This window comes from Mustelus asterias, chromosome X, assembly GCF_964213995.1.
Source record: "Mustelus asterias chromosome X, sMusAst1.hap1.1, whole genome shotgun sequence".
Lineage (NCBI taxonomy): Eukaryota > Metazoa > Chordata > Chondrichthyes > Carcharhiniformes > Triakidae > Mustelus > Mustelus asterias.
In genome coordinates this window covers 8,002,641-8,016,317 of record NC_135834.1, presented here as the reverse complement: position 1 = coordinate 8,016,317, position 13,677 = coordinate 8,002,641, and the positions used below count along the sequence as shown (strand labels likewise).

Genomic DNA, 13,677 nt, shown 5'->3' with positions numbered 1-13,677 from the left:
CCGAGTGTGGCATCAAGGAGCCCGAGCAAAACTGGAGTCAATGGGTATCGAGGGGAAAACTCTCCGCTGGTTGGAGTCATACCCGGCGCAAAGGAAGATGGTTGTGGTGGTTGGAGGGTCAGTCATCTCAGCTCCAGGACATCACTGCAGGAGTCCCTCAGGGTTAGTGTCCTCGGCCCAACCATCTTCAGCTGCTTCATTCAATGACCTTCCCTCCATCAGAAGGTCAGAAGTGGGGATGTTCGCCGATGGTTGCATAATGTTCAGCACCATTCGCGACTCCTCAGATACTGAAGCAGTCCATGTTCAAATGCAGCAAGACCTGGACAATATCCAGGCTTGGGCTGACAAGTGGCAAATAACATTCGCGCCACACAAGTGCCAGGCAATGACCATCTCCAACAAGAGAGAATCTAACCATCGCCCCCGTGACAGTCAATGGCTGAATCCCCCACTCTCAACATCCTGGGGGTTACCATTGACCAGAAATTTAACTGGACCCAGCCAAATAAATACTGTGGCTCTCAAAACAGGTCAGAGGCTGGGAATCCTGCAGTGAGTAACTCACCTCCTGACTCCCCAGAGCCTGTCCACCATCTACAAGGACACAAGTCAGGAGTGTGATGGAATACTCCCCACTTGCCTGGATGGGTGCGGCTCCAACAACACTCAAGAAGCTCGACACCATCCAGGACAAAGCAGCCCCGCTTGATTGGCCCCCCATCCACAAACATTCACTCCCTCCACCACCGACGCACAACGGCAGCAGTGTGTACCATCTACAAGATGCACTGCAGCAACTCACCAAGGCTCCTTAGACAGCACCTTCCAAACCCACGACTGCGACCAACTAGAAGGACAAGGGCAGCAGGTACCTGGGAACACCACCACCTGCAAGTTCCCCTCCGAGCCACTCACCATCCTGACTTGGAAATACATCGGCTGTTCCTTCACTGTCGCTGGGTCAAAATCCTTCCCCAACACCACTGTGGGTGTACCTACACCACATGGACTGATTGATGTCCAATAACAATCCTGGAACTCCCTCCCTAACAGCACTGTGGGTGTACCTACACCACATGGACTGACTGATGTCCAATAACAATCCTGGAACTCCCTCCCTAACAGCACTGTGGGTGTACCTACACCACATGGACTGGCTGGTGTCCAATAACAATCCTGGGACTCCCTCCCTAACAGCACTGTGGGTGTACCTACACCACATGGACTGACTGATGTCCAATAACAATCCTGGAACTCCCTCCCTAACAGCACTGTGGGTGTACCTACACCACATGGACTGACTGATGTCCAATAACAATCCTGGAACTCCCTCCCTAACAGCACTGTGGGTGTACCTACACCACATGGACTGACTGATGTCCAATAACAATCCTGGAACTCCCTCCCTAACAGCACTGTGGGTGTACCTACACCACATGGACTGCAGCGGGTTCAAAATGGCGGCTCACCACCACCTTCTCAAGGGGCAATTAGGGATGGGCAATAAATGCGGGGCCCAGCCAGCGATGTCCACATCCCGTGAATTAAGTATTTTTAAAAAATCCATCGACCTTCTCCCTCCCTGTACTCGTTGGAGTTTAGAAAAGCGAGAAGTGATCTTACTGAAATTCTAAGATTCTGATGGGGTTTGACAGGGTAGATGCTGAAAGGATGTTTCCCCTTGCGGGGTGGGGGGGGAGGGGGTACTCTAGATCTAAAACAGAAAATGCTGGAAAAACTCAGCAAGTCTGGCAGCATCTGTGGAGAGAGGAACAGAGCGTAGGTTTCAAGTCTGTATGACTCTTCTCTGGAACTAGAACAAGAGGCACAGGGCGAGATTTTCCAGCTGGGCCCGCCCCAAAACTGGAAAATCCTACCTGAGGTCGACGGACAGTCCGCCCCCGTCCCCAGCTACGATTCCCGGGACGGGAAGATTTCCCCCACAGTTTCACAATGAGGGGCTTGTATTTTCAACAGAGATCCTGAGGAATCAAAGCATTCCTTGGAATTTGGTGCGCCAGGGAACTGTGAATCTTCGAATATATTCAACGCTGAGTTAGGCAGCCCCTTGAACTATAGGGGCAGGAAAGAGCAACTGAGACCAAGGTGAGATCAAGCCATGATCACACTGGACGACAGAGGTGACTCAAGGGCCCAAAATGGCCTACTTCCTGCTCCCATTTTTTGGTGCTTTTGTGAAGAGAGGGGGTGAGGAGAGGTGAGAGCATGGGGAGGCAATGGCCTAGTGGTATTATCGCCAGAGTAGAAACTCAGCTAATGTTCTGGGGACCCGGGTTCGAATCCCGCCACGGAAGATGGTGGAATTTGAATTCAATGAAAAATATCTGGAATTAAGAATCTACTGACGACCATGAAACCATTGTCGGAAAAACCCATCTGGGTCAGAAATGTCCTTTAGGGAAGAAAATCTGCCGTCCTTACCTGGTCTGGCCTACATGTGACTCCAGAGCCACAGCAATGTGGTTGACTCTCAACTGCCCTCGGGCAACTAGGGATGGGCAATAAATGCTGACCCAGCTGGCGACGCCCATGTCCCACAAATGAATAAAATAAAAATGGCCTCTTTGTGGATTAGAATTTTCTTGCAAAGTTTCTTCATCCAGAGGGTGGTGAATGTGTGGAAGTCGCTACCACAGAACGCAGTTGAGACCAAAACATTGAATGTTTTCCAAGAAGAAATTAGAGTAGCACCTGGGGCGAAGGGAATCAAAGGATATGGGGGGAAGCGGGGATCAGGCTATTGAGTTGGATGATCAGCCATGATCATAATGAATGGTGGAGCAGGCTCGAAGGGCTGAATGGCCTACTCCAGCTCCTATCTTCTCTGTTTCTATGACCAACCTTTCCACACAATTTACTTTTGTACATACCTCTGTAAAAGAGACACAGGTGGCGGAATTTAATGTAGGTTCGCCTGCTGGAACCCTCTCCCCCTGCCACTTTTGTGAATACCAGTGGTGGTGGTATGAGGCCCTTTACTGGGCATTGAATTACTTCAGGGCCGCAGGTGGCAGCGGGCGGGAAGGCTGTACCTGAACCTTCCCACCCGGAATTCATCGGGACACAAGCGGGAATATGGCAGGGTCCCTACCCAGTGCTCTCCTGCCCAATTAAATACCCCCCCCATCCCTGCCACTGAACTCACCTCATTGGATGGCATTAAATGCAGCCCAAGCTTTGCAATTCTGAACCCTTTTCCTGTCACCTCACAGAACTATGTGCTGACAGTTCAAGAAGAGAACTCACCGTCACCTCCTTTTGACAAGTCAATGCCGCTCCGATAGTATGTTATGCATCGCAAAAACAAGAAGAGTCTTATTGGATTAGAATCATAGAATCCGATAGTGCAGAAAGAGGCCATTTGGCCCATCGAGTCTGCACCGACTCTCTGACAGAGTTTCTTTCCCAGGCCCTATCCATGTGGCCCCCCATACATTTACCACAAGAATTCCACTAACCTACACATCTTTGGACACGAAGGGACAATTTAGCATGGCCAATCCATCTAACCTACACATCTTTGGACACTAAGGGGCAATTTAGCATGGCCAATCCACCTAACCTGCACATCTTTGGACACGAAGGGACAATTTAGCATGGCCAATCCATCTAACTACACATCTTTGGACACTAAGGGGCAATTTAGCATGGCCAATCCACCTAACCTGCACATCTTTGGACACTAAGGGACAATTTAGCATGGCCAATCCATCTAACTACACATCTTTGGACACTAAGGGGCAATTTAGCATGGCCAATCCACCTAACCTGCACATCTTTGGACACTAAGAGACAATTTAGCATGGCCAATCCATCTAACTACACATCTTTGGACACTAAGGGGCAATTTAGCATGGCCAATCCATCTAACTACACATCTTTGGACACTAAGGGACAATTTACCATGGCCAATCCACCTAACCTGCACATCTTTGGACACTAAGGGGCAATTTAGCATGGCCAATCCACCGAACCTACACTTCTTTGGACACTAAGGGGCAATTTAGCATGGCCAATCCACCGAACCTACACATCTTTGGACACTAAGGGAAATTTAGCATGGCCAATCCACTTAACCCACACATCTTTGGATACAAAGGGGCAATTTAGCATGGCCAATTGATCTAACCTGCACATCTTTGAACTGTGGGAGGAAACCCAGAGCACCCGGAGGAAACCCAGGAGAACACGGGGAGAACGTGCAGACTCCACATAGAGACTTACCCAAGGCCGGAATCGAACCCGGGTCCCTGGCGCTTTGAGGCAGCAGTGATAACCACTGTGCCACCGCGCTGCCCATTGTTTTCAATGAAGGGGAAGTTCAGTCTGAGCTAAATCTGTCACCCAATCTTCATGAAAAATAAAGATTCCTTCTTCCCCACTCTACTCTTTAAAGTAATGCTTGTATAAGTGTGTGGCATCTCAGAAAAATACTTGTGACCAATGGTGCCAATGCGCCCATGTTCGATTAATAGTTGGACACATTACTTACCCTTTGCCAACTACAACCAATGATTTCAAACCTCGATCACGTGCCCAGTCATCTATTTCCTGGGACAAACACCCTGTTTTGCAATGATGCCAGAAAACACCTGGAGTTTTTAATGCTTCATTTGCTGAAATAATGGGTGAGATTTTCCAGCCTCCGAGCTGTCCGTTTCCCTGCGCTGAAATTCCCAGCAGTGGAAGGGGACGTACTCTTTGCTAGTGGTGGGATTCTCTGTTCCCGCCGCTGTCAATGGGAATTCCCATTGCTGTCACTCCACACTTTTCCGTGAAATCTGCGGGCGGAGGTACACAACTGGTGGGACTGGAGAATCCCACTGGTGTGAACGGCCGGAGAATTCCAGCCCATCTTTCAGTTCTGGCCAAGTAGAAACTGTCAAGATCGGATTTTCACGGAGTCCGACCAACTCCGGAGACCTTTAAAAATGGCGGATGGGACCTGAATGCGGAAGCCCTGCCCCCATTAATGAAGGGTGAAGCTGCCAGTAAGCATTGAAAAGAATCCCCCTTTGCTGTCCTTCTTTGATTGACAGGCCATCTGGTGTAGGTTAGAAAAAAAACCATGACCACCTGTCCCTGCAGTTCCAACAGACTTCTTGATTGATATTCCCCAAGGGCTGTTATTATAGCTGAGGTCATTATGAATGCTTGGCTGAGTCTCAAAAGCTACAAAGGCACGTAACTCAGCAAGGGCAGCTGAATTCACATTCGGATTGTCATTTCGAAGAGGCTATTAAATGATTCGTTGTCTTTGATGTGGTTACTAAATCGAACTTTGTTTTCTTATAAGAGATTGAACACTTGAGGAGATTTCAAATTTTGGCTGAGATTTTTCCGGCCGTTCTTGCCAGCGAGATCTGCTGGTTCCGCTGACAGCGATCCCCCAGCAGCGTGGGGTGGTGGCGGGGAAGTGGTGCATGAAACAGCATACCCCAACCACGACTGTCCGCCTACTGGACGGGTGGCTATAGAGGTGATATTGGGGTCTGAGGGGGCATGGAAATATGAGGTGGTTGGGGGCATGCGTTGGCATGGAGAGGGTACACGGGGCGAGGGAGGTCCTAAAAGCTTCTAAAAGAACCGGGACGAAATCCCAGAGGGCCAAAGCCAGCCTTGTAACCAGCCCGCCCCAGCATTCGGCTGGGAAATTCTCAACTCGAGCTGACCGAAAATCTGGCCCTTATGTTTTGGTCGTCCACTCACCTTGGCAATAGCCTTTCACGCACGTATGCTGAAAACATGCGATGCATGTATTGTCCAAAATAGTCAATGGTCAACAACGGATTGCGATTTGAGTCTGTACGTTCCGAGTGCAGCTCGCTGGAGATTCTACCCACCTTTGTAACACATTCCCGCCATTTGCCAGTCTCTATAAACCACTGCAATGTGATCCTTGAGGCTGGGGCGGGGGCTTTGGACAGGATTGGCGGATAACACAGTTCCTCTCAAACGTACCGTACACCTAACCTCGGGAAGTGACGGAACGCGACGCGCGAAAGAAAATGGCCGTCTTTTAACACATTGCCTCTTCTCCTGAGCACCGGACGGCCCAGTCGCTAAGTGAAGGTGGCGCTACGTTGTGACGCGCGCCTTCAGCGCACGGTGGGGGGTTGGGGGCAGATTATTCAATACGGATTCCATGCAATCAACAGCCGTCTGTCTCACTCCAAATTAAAAAAAAATTACATCAGAACATGGTGATGGCATCAAACTCATTCAGTGCAATGCTTGATTGTGATCAAATTTGTTCAAAATGACACAACAGTGGTGGGGGTGGTACCATAGAGGAAGGAAGTGGAAGGGAAAAGCTGTCAAACAAGGCCACCAGTCTTGAGCGGACTGGATTGAGAACAACCAGGTACAATCAGATGAACGCCATGCGTCTCTTGAGCGAGCTCCCCTCCCCCTCGAAAACCCCCCCTCAACAAAGACGCCATTCCGATAGCTTGCCCAGAAATATTCAATTTCATCGCCCCGCCACCGCACCACCCCCGAGATTGGCGCCAATGAGCGCTGCCCAATCGAAGCGGCAGATCGATCGACCATTCGGCCCGCCTGACCCACGTTTGAGCATTGGGTGCCACGCGTACGTCTTTGGACCTGGTGATTCTCTGTTAAGGTTACAGCAGGGGGTTTGGGGTAGAAAAAAAATAACCCTTTTCAGAACACTAGAGGTAAGCCAGTCCAAATGAGAACAGCTGATGTATGTTCTACAATGGCATGTAGGTTTGGGCCGGTCTAATGTGATGAGGCAGCCTAATGTATCTCCTTCACAGGAGAGGGTGCAAGTGCAGAATAAAACGGGAGAGGGAATAAGTTCAGCAGCTGGGGTCATGATTAAGTCACCCCCTCCCCAGAGTTATACTGATCAATTCTAGCATGCTTCAACTTTTCTCTCATATGCATGCAGAAGGTCAGCTGCCATCTTACCCTCATCCCTTCAAATCGTGATAAGGCTCTTAGAGGTCTCAGAGCTCTTAATGTCCTAAGAGACTTAATGGCACCTAGTTCGGAGTAGCCCAGGGCATTTGCTACGAGGCTGACTAAGGAAACCTATATGGAAACACAAAAGCAAAGGTCCCAATACTGTTAGCGAAAGGCCCTAGCGCTGGCAAAACAAAGTGGACTAATTGTGTCTTAAGTTCGTTGCGTTGCACCAAAGCCAGCGCCCTACTTCCCCTTTGCCTGAAGTAATTCCTAGTGACCTAGAAGGAAAGGCGTAGTTGAGAAGAAGCATAAGATAGAGCAAAAGGAAGAAAAGAGAAGAAGGATCACAGACACACAGGCAACTAACGGGGGGAAACCTGTTGGAGGAAAGCACCTAATGGATGATAAGAACCTTACCCTTGCCCTTTATTCTGTGCAGGTCCGATCGAAGAATGAAGGGAGAAAAAAGCCCAGAAAATTAAGCCACACAAATTAAAGGTACCTACAAGAAAGAATATAGGTAAATCTGTGCTGCAGATCAAACGAACCTCTGATATAATCCTTGTATACAGAGGCAGTGCACTGGAATGGGGAGGGGGTAGGGAGGGGAGCGTGGCAGAGGGGACACAGAGTTCCATCTGCAAACAAACTTGCTCCCGGTGTCCTGTCACCACTGGCACTTCTGCCCGCCCTCCCCGCTGAGGCTTGGTCGGTGTCCAACTTCCCATTTTGCCCGCCAATTCGGACCGACGGAAGTGTGCATTTGCAAAGCAAGTGGGTTACCTCCCCCCCGCCCAACCCCCCCCGCATTCAAAGTCCCAGCATTCCTAGCAGCGGGCAAAAAAGACCCAGCGTTTCGTCCGTTCGCCGGACGCAAAACGTGCGCGCCTGGAGACGGCGGCGGGCACGGCGCCTCCGAGCGCGCGCCCGCGGGATGAAGTCCGAGACTTCGCCAGTGTGAGGGACGTAAAGGTGGGCCCAACGTCGGATGAGTTGCCTCGCTTTTCGTGCGGGTTTGCCACACGGATTTTGAGACGGAGGAGACGTCGGGGGCGGGGCGGGGTGGGGTGGGGCGGGGTGGAAACGAGAGAAAAAAAAATGAAAGGACAGGCTGAGAATTACAGAGCCTGAGGGGGTGAGATTTGAGAGATGCTATCACTGATACGTGCAAATAAGTATAACCTGCACCGTCCTGGGGAAAGCGAATTTCTCACTCTAGCTCTGAGCGGGATTCGAATTCAGACTCTAAAGAGATGCCCCTTCAACCCGGTTTGATATTGGTGTTGAGATTGAATTTAGCTTGGAACAACTGACTCATGGTATTTGCAACTGTGTGCGTGTTGTACTCAGCTCCCGAACATCAAAGAAAGTCCAAACAGGTCAGACATACTGATGCAGGTTTGATAGAGGTACAGAGAATCAAAGCAGTATCTCCCTGTGATCCAGGCTTTTTTTTTGTCCTAAATACCCCTCTTTGCCCTGGTGAATGGCAACCCTTGGTCATAAACAGAGGGAGAAATCCATTTGGTGAGTGCTTCAGCTAGTTCTCAAACGCTCTGAGCACTGAAGACAGTTGGAGAGTTAAACCACCCTTGGTCGAATGGAGGCCAACTTTTGGCCAACACTCCATTGGGAGTGTGGACTCAGCGTTCCAGCTCAACTCAGAATGGACTCCGACAATAGTCACTTAATCGAGCTAATTGCTGCCATCAGTTAAACCCCAATCCCCGGACACTGGGGGAAGTTAGTCCGTATCGCGGATCTGTCTTCAGTACTCAAGAGAGGTCTTTAGGACTCGATTTGCACAGTTGGGAAACATCGTAAGGTCAACTCGTTTCTTTCCGTTTGACAAGGCAGATTGAAACAATTCTAACTCTTCCACAAGGATTACAGATCTAAACAGGAGCGTTCACTCAACACACAAGAGGGAGAGGTCTCTGCTACGAGGAAAGGAACGAGACAATCAAATCGGTCTACAGGTTATCGACTTGCTATCATCACCTTCAAGTAAGATGTATGGTTATTGTACCAGGCGCCAAAAGGAAAAGTAAGGCTGGTGACAAGTGCGAGGCTCTGAAAAGGAAGTTAATGAGATCGGTATGTAACATGGTCATTAGTAAGCCTTCATCCAATCAATGCAACTCCAATCAAAGCCACAGGCGGGAGGCTAAACCTGGTCGCTGGCCACCATTTTGAATCCCAAAGGGTTTCACGTTCACATCACACTGGCAGCTTCGAAAGCAACCATTGGAAACATCCTAGGGCTCAAGCACAAAGTTATTACAAAACCTCACGCGGACAGAGTTTGACGTCATTGCATCTAGATTATTTCGGAGGCACGGCCACACCTAGACAGGCCAAAAGTCTGGATTGTCAGCGATATTTTGACCCACTCGAGAAACACGGGGCTGAGGGGAGGGGAGGGGGTAAAATTGGACACGGGCATGGGGCGTAATAAAGGCGCGATCACATGCCTCATATTCAGATCCAATGAAGACATTGGGGCTGAATATTGGCAGCACGGGGGCAAAAGTGGCGACCGTCATAAATGCCGGAATCTTACCGCCTCGACCGCCCGACGCTCGGAAGATCCCGCCCGAGGCCAACGGAGAATGCCATTCTGTGAGCCTCGCCCGTCCCGATTCTGATGCGGGTGTGCCAGTAAAATTCCGGCAAATATCTGTTTGGTGTCCCCACCCATGTCCAATCGGACCCCTGAGATTTGATAGCCTTTGGTATTTGAACATCGGGAAGCAGACTCCAACAGTGGTAGGATTGAGCCGGAGTTTGATGGTTGACCTGGAGTTTTCTGCCAGTCTGGACAACCTACATGGGTGAGGGAATTATTCAAGTGGAGACACTCATGGCACTGAACAAAATGGTGGCAAGAGGGGATTGCAAGAATAAAATCCCAATCGTTCTAACATTGAGACAGCAAAGCTCACAACAGCATTGCTGGTTTGTTCACCAATGAGGCAGCAGACACATGAGAACATCACCACCTGCAAGTTCCCCTCCAAGTACTGACTTGGAAATATATCAGCTGTTCCTTCACTGTCACTGGGGCAAAATCCTGGAACTCCCTCCCGAACAGCACTGTGGGTGTACCTACACCACATGGACTGACTGGTGTCCAATAACAATCCTGGAACTCCCTCCCTAACAGCACTGTGGGTGTACCTACACCACATGGACTGACTGATGTCCAATAACAATCCTGGAACTCCCTCCCTAACAGCACTGTGGGTGTACCTACACCACATGGACTGACTGATGTCCAATAACAATCCTGGAACTCCCTCCCTAACAGCACTGTGGGTTTACCTACACCACATGGACTGACTGGTGTCCAATAACAATCCTGGAACTCACTCCCTAACAGCACTGTGGGTGTACCTACACCACATGGACTGACTGATGTCCAATAACAATCCTGGAACTCCCTCCCTAACAGCACTGTGGGTGTACCTACACCACATGGACTGACTGATGTCCAATAACAATCCTGGAACTCCCTCCCTAACAGCACTGTGGGTGTACCTACACCACATGGACTGACTGATGTCCAATAACAATCCTGGAACTCCCTCCCTAACAGCACTGTGGGTGTACCTACACCACATGGACTGACTGATGTCCAATAACAATCCTGGAACTCCCTCCCTAACAGCACTGTGGGTGTACCTACACCACATGGACTGACTGATGTCCAATAACAATCCTGGAACTCCCTCCCTAACAGCACTGTGGGTGTACCTACACCACATGGACTGACTGATGTCCAATAACAATCCTGGAACTCTCTCCCTAACAGCACGGTGGGTGTACCTACACCACATGGACTGACTGATGTCCAATAACAATCCTGCAACTCTCTCCCTAACAGCACTGTGGGTGTACCTACACCACATGGACTGACTGATATCCAATAACAATCCTGGAACTCTCTCCCTAACAGCACTGTGGGTGTACCTACACCACATGGACTGACTGATCTCCAGTAACAATCCTGGAACTCCCTCCCTAACAGCACCGTGGGTGTACCTACACCACATGGACTGACTGATGTCCAATAACAGTCCTGGAACTCCCTCCCTAACAGCACTGTGGGTGTATCTACACCACATGGACTGACTGATGTCCAATAACAATCCTGGAACTCCCTCCCTAACAGCACTGTGGATGTACCTACACCACTTGGACTGCGGTAATTTAAGAAAGATGTCACCGTTGCCTTCTGAAGGGCAATCAAGAGTGAGTCAGCAACACCCATATCCCAAGAGTGACATGAACAGAAACTGCATTGCCAACCCTGTCAGATTAAGCTTCAGCAATGGATTCAGAACCTCAACGGTTTCTAACTTTGGAAAATAAATTTCCCATGGCCGCCTGACATCTTTTTGAGGGATAACTGGGAGGGCCCGCATTGAAACTCGCCCACTTTAGAATGAGAATACTCCTGTGTGTCTTAATCTCCAATAATATGTGCAGCGAATATGTAACTTCGACACCCTGTGCATTTTAGTCCCCTAAATGTTAGGGCTCCACTGTTTTGTAAGGCCCTGTGAAACGCCTCAATACATTTGATTACATTGTTGTTGTCTGGTATTTGGAATGCATTGGCTCATGTGCAAAGCTCTTTTGAAACAAATGCTGTTTTCTAACTCCCTCTGCAAAAAGAACTCTCACGTGAATGTCAATTAACTCAAGTGCAGTTTCAAAGCATCTCCGACTGTTGGTTTCATTGGTCAGAACATTGAATACAGGAGTTGGGACGTCTTGTTGAAGTTGTACAAGACATTGGTAAGGCCACACTTGGAATACTGTGAACAGCTCTGGTCACCCTATTATAGAAAGGATATTATTAAACTAGAAAGAGTGCAGGAAAGATTTACTAGGATGCGACCGGGACTTGATGGTTTGAGTTATAGGGAGAGGCTGGATAGACTGGGACTTTTTTCTCTGGAGCATAGGAGGCTGAGGGGTGATCTTATAGAGGTTTATAAAATAATGAGGGGCACAGATCAGCGAGATAGTCAATATCTTTTCTCAAAGGTAGGGGAGTCTAAAACTAGAGGGCATAGGTTTAAGGTGAGAGGGGAGAGATACAAAAGTGTCCAGAGGGGCAATTCTTTCACACAGAGGGTGGTGAGTGTCTGGAACGAGCTGCTAGAGGTAGTAGTAGAGGCGGGTACAATTTTGTCTTTTAAAATCGTTTAGACAGTTACATGGGTACGATGGGTATAGAGGGATATGGGCCAAACGCGGGCAATTGGGGATAACTTGGTGGTGAAAAAAAGGGCGGCATGGACAAGTTGGGCCGAAGGGCCTGTTTCCATGCTGTATACCTCTATGACTCTATGACTAGGAATTGTGTGTTTTTCCGTGATTGCCCACTGGGATATTAATGGAAACTCGGGGCACATGGTACAAATTGCCATTTTTTGACATTCCCCAGGGTTTCTATCAAGCGCCTGCTGAAGTTACAGCAGGGGAACGACAGCGCTCCAGAGAAATATTGTCCCCTTGCAAGAATAAACTTCAGGAGGTGTTGTGGCGCAGTGGATTTAGCGTCCCTGCCTCTGAGCCAGAAGCTCCGGGTTCAAGCCCCACTTGATGGCGAAGGAAAGTGCGTTCATAACGTGGCCAAACAGGTTGAGTGTAAATCCTTCCAAACATGCCAATGGCTGGCAGTGAGAGTGGGAGAGATTCCTGGTCAGCCACGCTTGATGTGGAGTGGCCCCCCTCAAGATACAAGTCCCTCATGACAGACTCGCGACCTGTTCCTGGGGTTACTAGCTATGGAAAGTCTGCCTTAGTGCAACCACTAGGCACAGGAAGAGAATTGGAATAAATAAGTGCAGAAAGACAGACTGGCTAAAAATATAGCATGGATTATATATTATCCTGATTACAGAGCCAAAGGCTGTAGGGTAAGACCTCACCTTGTCCAGTTGCTTGCAGAGCCTGACAGCAAGAGGTTTTGTCAGGGTGAAACAATATCGTCCAGAAATTAGGCCGTGTGTGTGACCTTAGCAACCATTCTAATGGAGGCATTCCTTCCAATTGGGTTGGGACTTGAATTAAAATAGCAAAGGAATTTGATATAAATGTGATAAAAGTCATAATGTAGTGTAATTTTGAGGCTTGCGAGACAGTAAAAATGCAAGAATACAGTTGGTGAAGTAATGTGCGCAAAATGGGGCTTCTAAACTGGGAGGGAATCCCCTTGAGCGGGGAACTATCGTATATTGTGTGGGCCATTTGTTATACACCCAGATTCATGTTCAGATTCAAGCGAATGGAGTTCAATTTTGGGTATGGGATGGAATAGGCAACTGGTTCAATATGGTGGTGGCCATTTTGTATTGTCACTCAAGACTAATTGTTACCCCAATTTCCATTCTCGGGGAATAACATGCATTTTGCCTTATTCATTGAGAGAAATGTCATGGAGTTTTGGTTTGCAATTGTACTGCGCAACCTTTGTACCAAATGAGTCAAGGTGAAAGCCCCATCTGTTCGCTACTAATCTGTGTAAAGTAACGGCGACATTAGCAGTCTGGACTTTCATAAAATCTCACTAGCTTATTCTAGGGTTATTCTAGCTTCTGTAAAACCCGGAGTGTAGGTTGTATCTGATCTCTTGCTGTCTAAAGGTGAGGAAGCTTCCCTGTTGTTTTATTTACCTAAATGGCAACCACAAAACAAGGCAGCAAT

At 48.8% G+C, this 13,677-nt stretch overlaps 1 protein-coding gene across 1 annotated transcript in view; it reads right to left on the bottom strand.

Moving 5' to 3' along the window:
• Window positions 1-13,677, bottom strand: part of LOC144481846 (sodium channel protein type 8 subunit alpha-like) — a 639,525-nt gene that overhangs the window by 20,389 nt on the left and 605,459 nt on the right. Inside the window, exon 20 of the mRNA XM_078200997.1 lies at window positions 6,961-7,083. Within this exon, the coding sequence (XP_078057123.1) occupies window positions 6,961-7,083 (123 nt within the window). The remainder of the gene's footprint in view (window positions 1-6,960; window positions 7,084-13,677) is intronic.